Raw genomic sequence first — 13,464 nt, 5'->3', positions numbered from 1 at the left:
AACCTCGCCTATCCATTTTCTTGAGTGATGTTGCCAGACCCAGAGTTTCTACAGCACTTTGTGTGTTTTTTTTTGTAAACCAGCATCTTCAGTTCCTGGTGTCTGTCAACTATTTAATGAACTCAATTACAATGATCTAATTTCACCAGTACTCACTTGGCCCCTGCAGTTGTTCTCCTCCATTGAAATCAAGGGACAAGAAATTGCTGGCCCAGACCATACAGGTAAATTGTGTGTACAGTTTAGAGAACTATAGGCAAAATGATCAACATTGCTCCGTTGTCAGTACATATGGCAATTAAACACACGACTCTCTTGAATGCATAGGATTAAAATAAATTCACAAGTATGCCCTTGATCAGGATTGTTATTTGATTTATGACTCAGTAGCAGCAGTTTAGTGGGATCCCATGCAACGTGAAAAGTACTGATACTCTGCAATGCCTGACATCCTGGCAAACTGTCATGTCTAACCTTGCAGTGAAATATGCCTTAATCAGTGAAGTGTGGAGCTATTATGAGCAGGTTTTGCATATTGTACTACTGGATTACATATATTCTTATTAGTGTCCTTCTTCCCTGCCAAATTTAGCGTGTTTTGAAAATGTGAAAGTAACTCGAATATAAGACGCTCAGAACAATTTCCCTTTTGTTAAGATTCCAAGTTTCATGGAACATTTTGAAATCAAGATGCCAGGTGCATACTTAAGTCCATTAAATTCTACTCAACGTTGCTAAAACAGATTATCTGGTCATTATTACACTGCCACTCATGGGAATTTCTTTTGACCAAATTGGCTGTCATGTTTCCTATATCAAAACAGTGACTGTTTCATTGCATTTGGAATGTCTGCAAAAGGGAGATGGAAGGTGCCATACAAGTGCAAGTCTTTCTTTCTGCACAAAATAATATTTCCCAGGATTACCAAGCTATTGAAAAAAACAGACATTTAAATGAATGCAGAATTGCTATGCAGTCATCCCATAAAACATTGACAAACATAGAAGCTTTATTCCACTGTTATAAACCTACGACTAATTTTAATTTATGTTGCTTGCTCTATCTATTAATGGATCAGTTATATGCAAGAGCTTAAAGAACTCATGGACCAGGGCTGCACAGAGCACTAGGATGTCCACATCAGAACTACTAAATCCACCAAAATATCTACATACATTTATTAAGAAAATCCAGCCATACTAAAAAAAATTATAATAATTTAGACAGAGAAGGAAAACTAGTAGTCTTAATGCAAAGTGGACATATCTTTAGAAAGGAGATGATGAGGAGTTTCTTTAGTCAGAAGTGAATCTGTGGAATTCATTGCCCCAGATGGCTGTGGAAGCCATCATTGTGTATTTTTAAGGCGGAGGTTGACAGATTCTTGATTAGTAAGGGTGTCAAGGGTGATGGGGAGAAGGCAGGAAAATGGGGTTGAGAGGGAAAGATAGATCAGCAATGATTGGATGATGGAGTAGACTCGATGGGCCAAATGGCCTAATTCTGCTCCTATGACATGAACATGCTGCAAATCATTCATTCATCTACTTCACTGGGGTGGGAGATTGCAACCTTCACGTGGTCCGCCCTGTTTTGACTAATGCAATCAACCCGACGTGCACAGTCAAATAAGATCAAATAGAACAAGTTGTCCTACAACTTTAGGCTGTGCACACCATACGCAAGAAGAAGATCTACTTCACTGTCTCACATTGGAAGATATTAGTGTCCCTTGTACAGGCACCTTGTGTTTTACACCTGTATGGTTTATTTGTTTTTAGAATAACGTGCTTGTTCATTTAATACCTAAGCCTGATCTAAGCGCTCATATTTTTTGATTAGGAATAAATTTACACCTGGCAGCATAGTCACGTATATGTTCAATTTACACGTTTTTGAATTTCAGGCTGATTTTCAAGAACGTGACCCTCATGTAAAACAACAGGCACCTGTACACTGGGAGTTAATATCACCAGAACATCTGGCGTGATTATGTCCTCAGAATGAACATGAAAACAACAACAGGTACATGGACGGGAACGGTTTAGAGGGATATGGGCCAAATGTCTACACATATGACTAGCTTGGGGCATCTTTGTAGGCAAGGACGAGTTGGGCTGAAGGGAATGTTTCTGTGTTGTATGAGTCTATGACTCTAATAAATTAAACTACAGGTTACAAACCCATTTTACACATGAGTCACTCTCAGAGCATCACTTATATTTGTGAGGAAATTTCAGTGGTTGACAGAACACACCATTTACAAATAATATATCTGGGGAGGGAATCTAGGCTTCCTTCTTTCAAGCTAGGAAACTGTCACCCACACACTAATTAACCAGAGTGGCCTCTGTTGTTGCCTCCTGTTTGACTTTTCAGGTCCGTATAAAACATTCACGTTTGAGGAATGAATACATCAAAGTCCTATTTCCGTGTGTAAGCAACAACTCCTTTTGATGCCATCTCAATCTGACCACCCAGTATTCTCTTCTGTAACTGCCTAATGCTTGCATTACGCAGTGGGACTGCCACCCAAGTAAGAATATTTCTTGTCAATCCTTTTGAGCAAAAAGGTCCCCTTAATTTAAATATCAGTTGAATAGTAAAAGCACAGGCAGCTAATGACTCCTTGAAAATTATTAACATTCTCTTTAGACTGTGCTGAGCCAATAATGCTTTACAATATAATTAATTCGACAACTGTTATTCATGCATTTAACATTTAATGAAAGTAACTTTCGAGTAACCCCAACTGTGTCAAATAAGGAATTGGAAGGCAACAGTTAAATTATTTTAGTAAGTCAGCAAGTGAATGATTTTTACTTGGCTGACAAAACAGCTTTGTAATTCTAACATAATTACTACAACAGTGTTTAAAATGAGCTATAATCATTTAAAAAGCAACCGTTCCAGCCTTTGTAAAATATAATGTTCTGGCTTCAGCCACTGTTAACCTGCTAATAAATTTGGAAACCATTATTCTGTGTTTTACAACTGAGTTAACAACATTCCCTTCAAGACAGAAACAATTTGGAACTACTCAGGATGCAAAAATTTGCAAGGCTCATTCTCAAGAGGCAAAAGGGGTGGTAAATTACTTGCTAAATAGATTAATTGTAGGAGGAACTGCACTCAGCAGGCTTTGAGATGATTAAGCCCTGGGAAATTCATTCACCAAATACCGAGGCCCTTAGTTCTCATGTGTGTTTTACCTCTGGTTGAATTTTCAGTTGAAACATGAGTGGGGCGCCCTTCAGTTGAGGTGCTGAGTTTGATTAACTTTTTGGCAACTTAAGAAAGTTTCTTAATAGAAAATAAAACTGGATTTGATTCTGTGGAGGACAAGGTCCCAAAAGGGTAGCCCCTAACAAATCCCGGATTGTATTTACCACTGTCTGGAGTTTGGCAACAAAACACAATGGCATCATGTATGTATACACTTTACAGGCTGAACTCTTATTCACGGTAGGAAGAGGTTTCAGGCATAATGAGCCTTGTAGAACAAGATTGAAGTTTCTTAATTAAGTCAGCTGAAAGACAGTTTGAGCAGCCTTCTTCTTAGATCCCTTAACCCCTAAGAGTAGTGATCATCGAATCAAAGCATGAAAATCGAGCTTGCAATTTTTTATTTATTGTGCTCTGTGCATTGCAAGGCCTCTTCAGCTCTCTCGCTGTTTCAGTGATTTTAGGCATGTTTCTGGTTTAAAAACAAGTAACAAAGGGTCTTCTTGTGTGTCACGGAAGCCTTCCAGTAGGGCTGAATTTCATTCCTTTGCACTGCAAAGCAGCGTAGTGTCTGGAGAGCTATTTAGCAAGATTCATCACATTTACATGTCTATACGAAATCAAAGGGTACATTAAAACATATCCAAGTATTAATACCACACCAGGATTCAGATGCGAACAATTAAAATAACAATAAACAATTATGTGAAATTGCATTCCCTTGACCAATTTAATTATCAGATACTTGTCTCTCATCAAACTTCCCTTTATTTTGACTTAAGCAGCCTTCTATAACTGCTGTGAAAATCTCGATGAACATAATCCCCCTTCTACTGCAGTCCCTTTATAATAATGGTTCTCCAAACAAGAACCAATTGTTTTCACGCGTTAAGTCACGGAGTCTGAATTGCTTTAGTTTTTCTGCTTTAGCAGCTGTGCGGGGTGGGCGACAAGGTGCTTGTCATAACGAGGCAGGGGGAAGGCAGAAGAGGCACCCAGGCCTTGTGGTCTGGGGGGTCCAGACTCACAGAAGCCTGATATTACAGGAGTTGCCTTTTAAAAGTTTCAGCGTGACCTGGCACGGGAGTCAGAGATACCTTCTGCCTCACAGCACCAGAGATTCCCCGGGTTCAATCCTGACCTCATGTGCTGTCTATGTGATGCTGGCTCGTTCTTTCTGTGACCACGTGGGTTTCAAGGGTCCAGAATGTTTCTATTGTCATATGTATCGAAACGGAACAATGAAATTCTTACATGTGTTACTTGTGTTTACGTTTCCTCGGACATCCCGTAGATGTGTGGGTTTGTAGGTTAATCAGCCTCTGTAAATTGTCCCTAGTGTGTAGGGAGTGGATGGGAAAGTTGGGAAAACTAGTATTGAAGGGGTGATTAGTGATCAGTGTGGACTCGGTGGGCCGAAGGGGCTGTTTCCATGCTGTATCTATAAATTAAAACAAAGAGCAATAATTTAACTGTTTGTTGCCCTAAACTCTACTTGTCCCCATTTTCCTTTTTACCAACTATAATTCCTGCGTTTTTGTGATTTTTTTCCCCCTGCCTACTCATTAGTGATGCCAAGCAACATTCAACAGACAAAGATTTGTGCCAAACAAAGAGAAGAGAGAGAAAGAGAGAAAAAAGGGGGGAATAAAGAATTCTCCGCTCCCTTCTCTGTAGGATTCATTAATATCCTAAACTGTTGGCACAGCCTAAAACAGTCATATGGTAACAAAGCACTGACTGACTCGAGAGTCTGGGATCTTCAAATAAACCTTGCAGGCTGTCATGGCCACTAGGAAGCAGAATTAGTGCAATATTAGCTGACCTTCATTCTGTTATTTCTTCAAACCTGACAGCTATACTCTGCTCACTGGTTACTAGGTCCCCTGTGGAAAAATGTAAGCATTTCCCAGGCAATTCAATGGCAGTTTGGGAAGCAAATAGAACCAATCTTGATTCAATATTTTTCACCTCTTATTATGCTGCTCTACTTTTCATTTAGCTGAAGAACACCGCTGTAAAAACAATGCTTTAGGTTAATATTTTCTCCTGAAATGGAGATACACACTACAAAAGATATACTGCCACTATCAATCCAACCACAGTTGTGATGCAGAGAGAACAATAGGATTTTTACTTTCCTGCCATGGCATGTTGAATTGCTGTTCTTAATAATGCAAATTCAAAGCGAACAGCTACAGTGATCTGCATTCTTGCACGGAAAGGACATGTTTGTTGTGAGAATCGCTAATTATCAAACAAAAAATGTCAAAGCGTAGAATTATGAGGTGTTAATGAATAAAGGCGAAAGTGGTGACAAAGAAAGTAGTCGAATGAGATCACATGCATGCTGTATCTGTCAACTAAACTGAACTAAAGGGAACTGAATTGAACTAAACTAAACTAAGCCAAAGTCGTTAACGGTATACAGGATGGAAAAAGGAAAATAATTTTATCGATCATCTGACGGATTAAAAGATTTCAGAAATACAGTGGGAAATTTGCTTCCTTTTTTGAGGGCAAGTGGAATTTAAAATTTTACAATGTATAAGAAAAATTGGGCGAACAAAACTAAACTAAGCCAGAATCATTAAAGACATGCAGGATGAGAAAGGAAAACAATTTTATAGATCACTTGACAGATCAAAAGATTTCGGAAAAACAGTGGAAATGTGGATTCCTTTTTCTGAGGGTAAAAGGGATTTAAAAATGTAAAATGCGAAGGTAAAGTTGGGAGAATAACTAATTACATTAATGATGGATGACTTTGGCAGAAGCATTGCGCTCTTGGGAAGCTACACTGCCTGGGTGCAGGTCATGTGTGTGTGCATGGTAACAGCTGCTGGGCCCTTGTAGAGGGCAGGGAGGTGAGAATTACTGTCAATGAATCCTCACTTAGTATTTGCACAGCTGCATATGCAAATCACATCATAAAGACAGGGCTTCTTCTTTTGTCATACAAAAGGCTTCGAACAACAGTATATTCACATTCAACTACTAAATACTACTTCTGATGGACAAATGGGGAAAAAGGTTAAGGAGACCACATTCAAGGGAAATCCAGTTAAAAAACATCATGCATGCCACCTTGTGGATCGAGGGGTCTGTATTACACACATCCACCTACCCCAAGATGTTGACTTCCTATCTACCAGTTTGACACGTCTTGTTTCATTCTGGATTCTGGAGTCCGTTTTATCCACCAAATGTGTAAGGTCATCGATGATTTCTGCGCAGAAAGGAAAAGAAGGAAAAATATATATATTAGTTTTCGAGTTGCCGTTATGTCAGACAGTTATGGCAAGACACGGCGAAAAAATGCAATACTGTCACAATGGCACTTTAGGATGAACTGGTAAAGCAATGCTCAGCTAAAATCTCCACACACAACTGGAGGAATACCAAAAAGACCATAGACTTTCAATAAACCTCTCCAATTACACTTTCTAAATACATTCTGGAAGTCATCAGTGGACTGCTCGTTGTGCGCTAGGTTCAGCATTCATCTATTCTGTGTTATTAACACTAATTGCAGAGTCTCTGGCTCACACTTTTACTTCCAAATTAAGACACTGGCTAAAAGGATTAATTAAAAAAATTAAATGGAGGTTCCCACAATTCTTTTCTTGCTCGAAACAGAGACGGCAATTGCCAGAGATGAACTGCACTTTGATCAAAACGAAAGTTGAGCCAAATTCTAATAGTTTTACTTTTCTGTGAATGAACATTAAAAGCAAAATCATAGGCCGGACGTCTCTGAATTTTGTGGTAAAGAAAAGAACACAAAACAAGTGCGCCCATTACTATCCAAATATTCATTATCTAAGCACAGAGTAATACTTGGATGTAGAATGCATCTTTGTCTAAACTATGATCGCCGAGGCAATAGATTGGCATTGAAAGGAATTATCCAGAATAAAAAGCAGTGTGCTTGCAAATGTCAAATCCTTTCAGCATTTGAAAACCATTTTAAGAATTTGAGCACAAATGTCAAAAGTAAAATTCTTTACAATGATTGTCACCTGAAGTACGCTACTCCGCATTCCTCATGTGTACTATTTACTTTGAAATCCTTGTCTTTCGGATACTTGATTCGCAAGGTATTTGAAGACGGACAGCCGGTGTCAACATCTCTTAAATGTTTCAGGAAGGTCATGAAAATATCTGATCACAAATCACTCCTTGGTGAACTAAACCTACCTGCAAACAACCAGTGAGCTAAACTTACAGACTAACCAGCTGTTTGATGCAAGCTATTTCTTTAAGTCATTTATGGATTTTCTCCCTCCAGGGTGTAGACTGACAAGAAAATTCCACAATGAAATGTGGACTCGGTCCTAGAGTTAGACATTTGTTTTAAATTGATGGCCGTCAAAACTTTTTACATATTTATATGCCGAGACTTCAAATTATAACAAATAATAAACTTGTCAGCAAAACAAAACAAGGTCAAAACCCCTAATAAACATTGTAACAAATTCTTAAAGTATGCGTGTAAATATTAGCAAAGTTTTTGTTTTCAAATTATTCTGAAACTGTTAAATCAAATGTATTGGTGATTCAACACAGATTTCTTTACTGACCAAAATTAGTAACAGGTAAAGGATTGTAAGGTCATTGTTTTTGATATTGTATTACTAATGATATTATGGTACAGAAATGTCATTTTTGCTGACTTCCAGTGCTTTTGCAATATTCTAATACTCACATCACGAGCAAGACAAAACGAACAAACGTCAAACAATCAGCACATTTTAAACACTGATTGTCATCTGCAACTACAGTGGGAGGTGGAAATGTAGGTGTTCAGCATACAAAATCAAAATCAAGTCATTCATGGAGCAGTTTTTTAATTTCAGAATGCATTTGTTCTTGAGTTCCAAGGTGGAGAATTTGTCCCATTTATTTCCATTCCTAACCATATCCCCATGTACAAAATCTGCTGGCCACCAGAATAATTAAAAAAACACATTCTACTCAGGTGAAAGTTTAAAGAATCTCTTTAATTCTCGCGTCACCTAAATCATCGTTTCCACACACATAAACAAAATCCAGGACCTTACAAAATACGGTACTGGTTTGAAGCTTTTCACAAATGCACATGATTACTCCTGTAATAATTCAACCAACCATTTGGTTTGGGTTTTTTGTGAGATACATCCGTAGGGAGACCATTTTATGAAATTTTGATTCAACATTGTGGAAAATAATTCTTACATTGTGTTAAAAACTGTGATTCGAATATCCATCGAATGTGCTAACAAATGTTGAACCTCCCCCTTTTATTAATTTCTGGAGCAGACAGGAAGTTCAAACACACTGAAAAATAATTGTGCTGCGTATGCAAAATGTACTCTGTGTATTTCTGCACACAAAAAGTATGATACAGAGCTACAAAATATTCTTGATGGTTATAAATTCCTCCCTGCACCAGTTTCAGATATGTAGTGCAGTCTAAACATGCATTCCACCAAGAAAAAAAAGTCTTGAGACACTGACACACAGATGACCTTGAGTTTCATGTCAAGCTTTTGCAATATACCAAACAGGCCAAAACAATGCAGCGTTTAAAGGAAGCGCCTCTGGTGGACCGGATGTAGATTCAGTTCTTATAATATCCTGTGTTTTTCTACAACTCTGGAAAAACTCCAGCGTACTAAAGGGGAAACAACCAGAACTTTCAGTGGTTTGCCTAAACGTTTTACAAAACAGTTACTGAGGAAGCAGTGTGACAAAGTGAAGCAAGACTAACCCAAAAGAAAAGTGCAGGATTGGTAAACTCTTCAAACCTAATAAACATTTCAGTGAAAAACTCAGTGAAAAACTCTATTAACCTACTCCACAATATGTGAAACCATGCTTTATTCCGCTCCAAGGATAAATATTTGTGCCACATGCAATTTTCTCTATGGTGGCTGATCAATATTCAGATGCTTTACAATGAAGAACTGTTACCTTTTACGCCACGTTGGATAGGCTCCTTACATTAATTTAATTTACCTTTAATTGGATTTTCCAAAATAGTTGCACATTATTGCATATTTCAAACAGCAAAAAGCAGTGATATTTTGTAGAACTGTCTCCTGCTCCCTACCTATCCACTCAGCTTTCAACTGCACTGGAGGTTCGATGACAACTTGTGAGGCCCCATCACTCTCGTGTGCTTGGTTGCACAGGACAGGACACAATAGCCTGGCCAGTGGAAAGGCTAGTCATCGCATGTTTGCATCAGAAAAAATGTGCTAAATACTCCCATCAAAATGCAGGTTCTTTTCGTTGTTAAGGACAAAGAATGAAAAGCTCGCATGGGAAACGGCTTATTTCGTTTGCCGACTGCAACCTAGTCTTCCAAAACACATTATAAAAATTCACAGAAGTTAACCACTGCTTTACAAATGTTTTTCACTCACAGTTCTGCTGTTAAGCCTAAATCATCCTTTTCCTCAATGAAGCACAATGCACATTGAACAAATTGTGTTTCTCCAAAAGGCGTGACTTGAGGCAAAAATGTCTCTTTTTTTTTAGGCCACACAATGTACCGACTAGTCCAAGTAGAAGCCTCGTCTATCTTTCTCTCTTTCTTGGGAGGCACCTCAGGACTTTCCTCCACAACCGATCAGTGGTTATGGAGGCAGTGTGTGGGACCCACACACTGGTGTGTGCAAGTCCTTGATGGATGAATAAATGTTCTTTGCATTGGGTTCCTGTGTCCTCTAGAAAAACAAAAGCAAATTCTTCGATACCATCCAGGATGCCTCTTAAGGTCATAAGGTCATGTGATATGAGTGGAATTAGGCCATTCAGCCCATCAAGTCTACTCCGCCTTTCAATCATGGCTGATCTATCTCTCCCTCCAAACCCCATTCTCCTGCCTTCTCCCCATAACCTCAGACACCTGTACTAATCAAAAATCTATCTATCACTGCCCTAAAAATATCCGCTGACTTGGCCTCTACAGCCTTCTGTGGCAAAGAATTCCACAGATTCATCACCCTCTGACTAAAGACATTTCTACTCACCTCCTTCCTAAAAGAACGTCCTTTAATTCTGACTTCACATTCAGTGGTCATGGGGCATGAATTCCCACTGTACCTGGGGAGGTTATATGTTTCCAAGTAATATTAAGGCAGCAATATACTGCCTCATAAGGCAAGAGACCCAGGTTTGATCCTGACCTCGGATGCTGTCTATGTGGATTTTACATGTTCTCCCCGTGACTGCGTGGGTTTCCTTCAGGTGCTCTGGTTTCCTCCCACATCCCAAAGCCATGTGAGTTTGTAATTTAATTGGCCTTCATCAAATGGCCCCAGTGCATAGGGAGTGGATGAGAAAGTGGTATAACATAGAACTAGTGTGAACAGATGATCGATGGTCAGCGTGGACTCGGTGGAATGTTGTGTCTCAAAACTAAAGATTTGAGAACATTTTTGATTTAACCCCCAAAAAGACACAAAGTGCTGGAGTATCTCAGCAATTCACGCATTCTGGAGAACATAGATAGGTGACGTTTCAGGTACAATGGACCAGTGTTCTAGGAGTCTATTGTCATGGATATAAACAACTTGGCCTGCCCATCGGAGCTGAGTGAGTGTGACTGGGATCTTAATCCTGCAGATCTTGACCTGGGAGAAGACGATGTCCTTGGTTCACTTATCCTGCGAAGTTCCCCACAGCCATCAGACTATTAAACTCAACTCAAACAAAACTCTGAACATTAATAGCCCATTGCACTTTATCTGTTTATTTATGTGTGTGTATATATATATATTTTCAATGGTATATGGTCACACTGATCTATTCTGTATTTATTTATGCCTACTATATTCTGTTGTGCTGAAGCAAAGCAAGAATTTCATTGTCCTATCTGGAACACATGGTAATAAACTCTCTTGAAGCTTGAATCTTGAATCAATTCAAGATTCACGATTCAAGATTCAATTTATTTGTCATTTGGACCCCTTGAGGTCCAAACAAAATGCCGTTTCTGCAGCCATACATTACAAACAAATAGACCCAAGACACAACATAATTTACATAAACATCCATCACATCGCTGTGATGGAAGGCCAAAAAAACTTATCTCTCCACTGCACTCTCCCCCCCCCCCGATGTCAGAGTCAAAGTCAAAGCCCCCGGCTGGCGATGGCGATTGTCCCGCGGCCATTAAAGCCACGCCGGGTGGTGCGAGGTCGCACACCGGTTCTTGATGTTAGAGCCCCCGGTGTGCGCTCGCAAAGTCCCGTGGCCATTCCAAGCCGCGCGGGGCGGTGATGTCAGGCCCCGCTCCAGGAGTTCTTCGACCCCGCAACTCGGGCGGGAGAAGTCGCCGTTGCGTGAGCCCTGAAAAGCGGTCTCCCTCCAGGGACTGGCGGGCTCCCGGTGCCGCCGTCCGCCAGACCCGCAGTTGCAGCCTCCGAATCTCCGGAGGTCGGGCCGCAGCAGCAGCAGCGCTCCACCACCGCTCCACCCGCTCTGGACTCGGCCAGCTCCGCGACGGTGAGGTGAGTCGTCGGCACCAGAGCCCCCGGTCTTCTCCTGTTGGAGGCCGCTCCTCGTTGCAGCCCCAATGACAACGGAGACCCGCCAAGAAAAGGTCGGGTCTCCCGTGCAGGGAGAGATTTAAAAGTTACCCCCTCCCTCCCACCCCACCCCCACACACACACCCCAACAAAAAATAACAAAAACTACATAGAAACATAGACAAAAATTAATAAAAATGCGGACGGGCTGCAGAGGCCGCTGCTGACGAGAGTCGCGCTGCCTACCGGTTGATACCATATACCATTGAATTGATTAAGTAAGCTTTATTTTACATGTGATCCTATAGTTTGTAAAGCAGAAAAAGGACGTGCCCGAGTAACAGCGGGTCAGGCCATATCTCTGGCGAAAAAGAATAGATGGCATTTCGGGATGGAACTTTCTTCAGACCTCTACTTTGAGTTTGAAGAAGGGTTCTGACCCAAAAAGTCACCCATTACTTCTCTCCATGGATGCTGCCTATCCCGCTGAGTTACTCCAGCATTTTGTGTCTATCTTCGGTATAAGCCAGCAGCTGCAGTTCCTTCCTACAGAAAAAGGTTTGGATTTGTTTAATTTGTTTTTGCATCACATAGCATGGTTTTAAAGGAGTATTCTTCCTCGGGTTTTTTGACCGAAGATTGATTGAAAAATACAAATAGAAACAGTCCCCTCGGCCCACCGAGTCCATGCTGGCCATTAATCACCCGTTCACCCTAGTTTTATGTTATTCCACTTTCTCGTCCACTCCCTATTCGTCCACTGGTAGACAATTTACAGGTGGACAATCAACCTACAAATCCGCACGTCTTTGGGATGTGGGAGGAAACCAGAGCATCTGGATGAATCCCACGCGGTCGCAGGGGAGACGTGCAAACTCCACGTAGACGGCAATGAAGGTCAGGATCAAACCCGGGTCTTTGGCACAGTAAGGTAATAGCGCTACCAGCTGAGACACTGTGCCAAGGTGAGAGAGAGAGAGAGAGAGACAGAGAGAGAGAGACCAAGCCTATTATGGCTCCACTAACTAATGCCCCTGTCCCACTTAGGAAACCTGAACGCAAACCTCTGGAGACTTTGCGCCCCACCCAAGGTTGCCGTGCGGTTCCCAGAGGTTGCAGGTGGTTGCCGGAGGTTGCAGGTAGTGGAAGCAGGTAGGGAGACTGACGGAAACCTCGGGGAACCGCACGGAAACCTTGGGTGGGGTGCAGAGTCTCCAGAGGTTTCCGTTCAGGTTTCCTAAGTGGGACAGGGGCATAAGTATACTTGAACACCAGGGTGGGGACTTCACCATTATATCCATAATATACAATCAGGCATAAGGCAATCAAATATTTCTGGGCAAGAATACTGTCAATTATGACATGGTTTTCTCCCTCCCGTGTCTTCTATATTGCTTCCAATTCATCCAAAACAGGTTAGCGTCTCTTGTTTTTGCATTAACTGTTAGTTATCACCCACTATGAGCGGATTATAAAAATGTTCAAAGAATGCTCTCCCCACCTATTTCTCTCCTCCCCTCCTGGTACTTTCCGACCTCTAGCTTCACAATTCGCAACTCTTCCACCCAGTCACAACCTTTTGTTTTAGTCTATGGCCATTGTTCCAACTATCTGCCTATCAAACATCGCCCCTCGCTTGCATCCACCTATTACCCACCACGCTTTGTCTTGCCTCTCCCCTCCTCTAGCCCCTCCAATCAGTCTAAAGAATGGTTTTGT

The 13,464-nt window shown here is 41.0% G+C and overlaps 1 protein-coding gene across 3 annotated transcripts in view; it reads right to left on the bottom strand.

Moving 5' to 3' along the window:
- Positions 1-13,464, bottom strand: part of stx8 (syntaxin 8) — a 173,944-nt gene that overhangs the window by 40,281 nt on the left and 120,199 nt on the right. For all 3 annotated transcript variants that reach the window (XM_055654214.1, XM_055654218.1, XM_055654216.1), the window contains exon 7: positions 6,354-6,455. In XM_055654214.1, the coding sequence (XP_055510189.1) occupies positions 6,354-6,455 (102 nt within the window). The remainder of the gene's footprint in view (positions 1-6,353; positions 6,456-13,464) is intronic.

Source organism: Leucoraja erinacea, chromosome 23 (assembly GCF_028641065.1).
Source record: "Leucoraja erinacea ecotype New England chromosome 23, Leri_hhj_1, whole genome shotgun sequence".
NCBI classification, from domain to species: Eukaryota; Metazoa; Chordata; class Chondrichthyes; order Rajiformes; family Rajidae; genus Leucoraja; species Leucoraja erinaceus.
The sequence above is the reverse complement of the archived record's forward strand: the minus strand, read 5'-3'. Positions and strand labels throughout refer to the sequence as shown.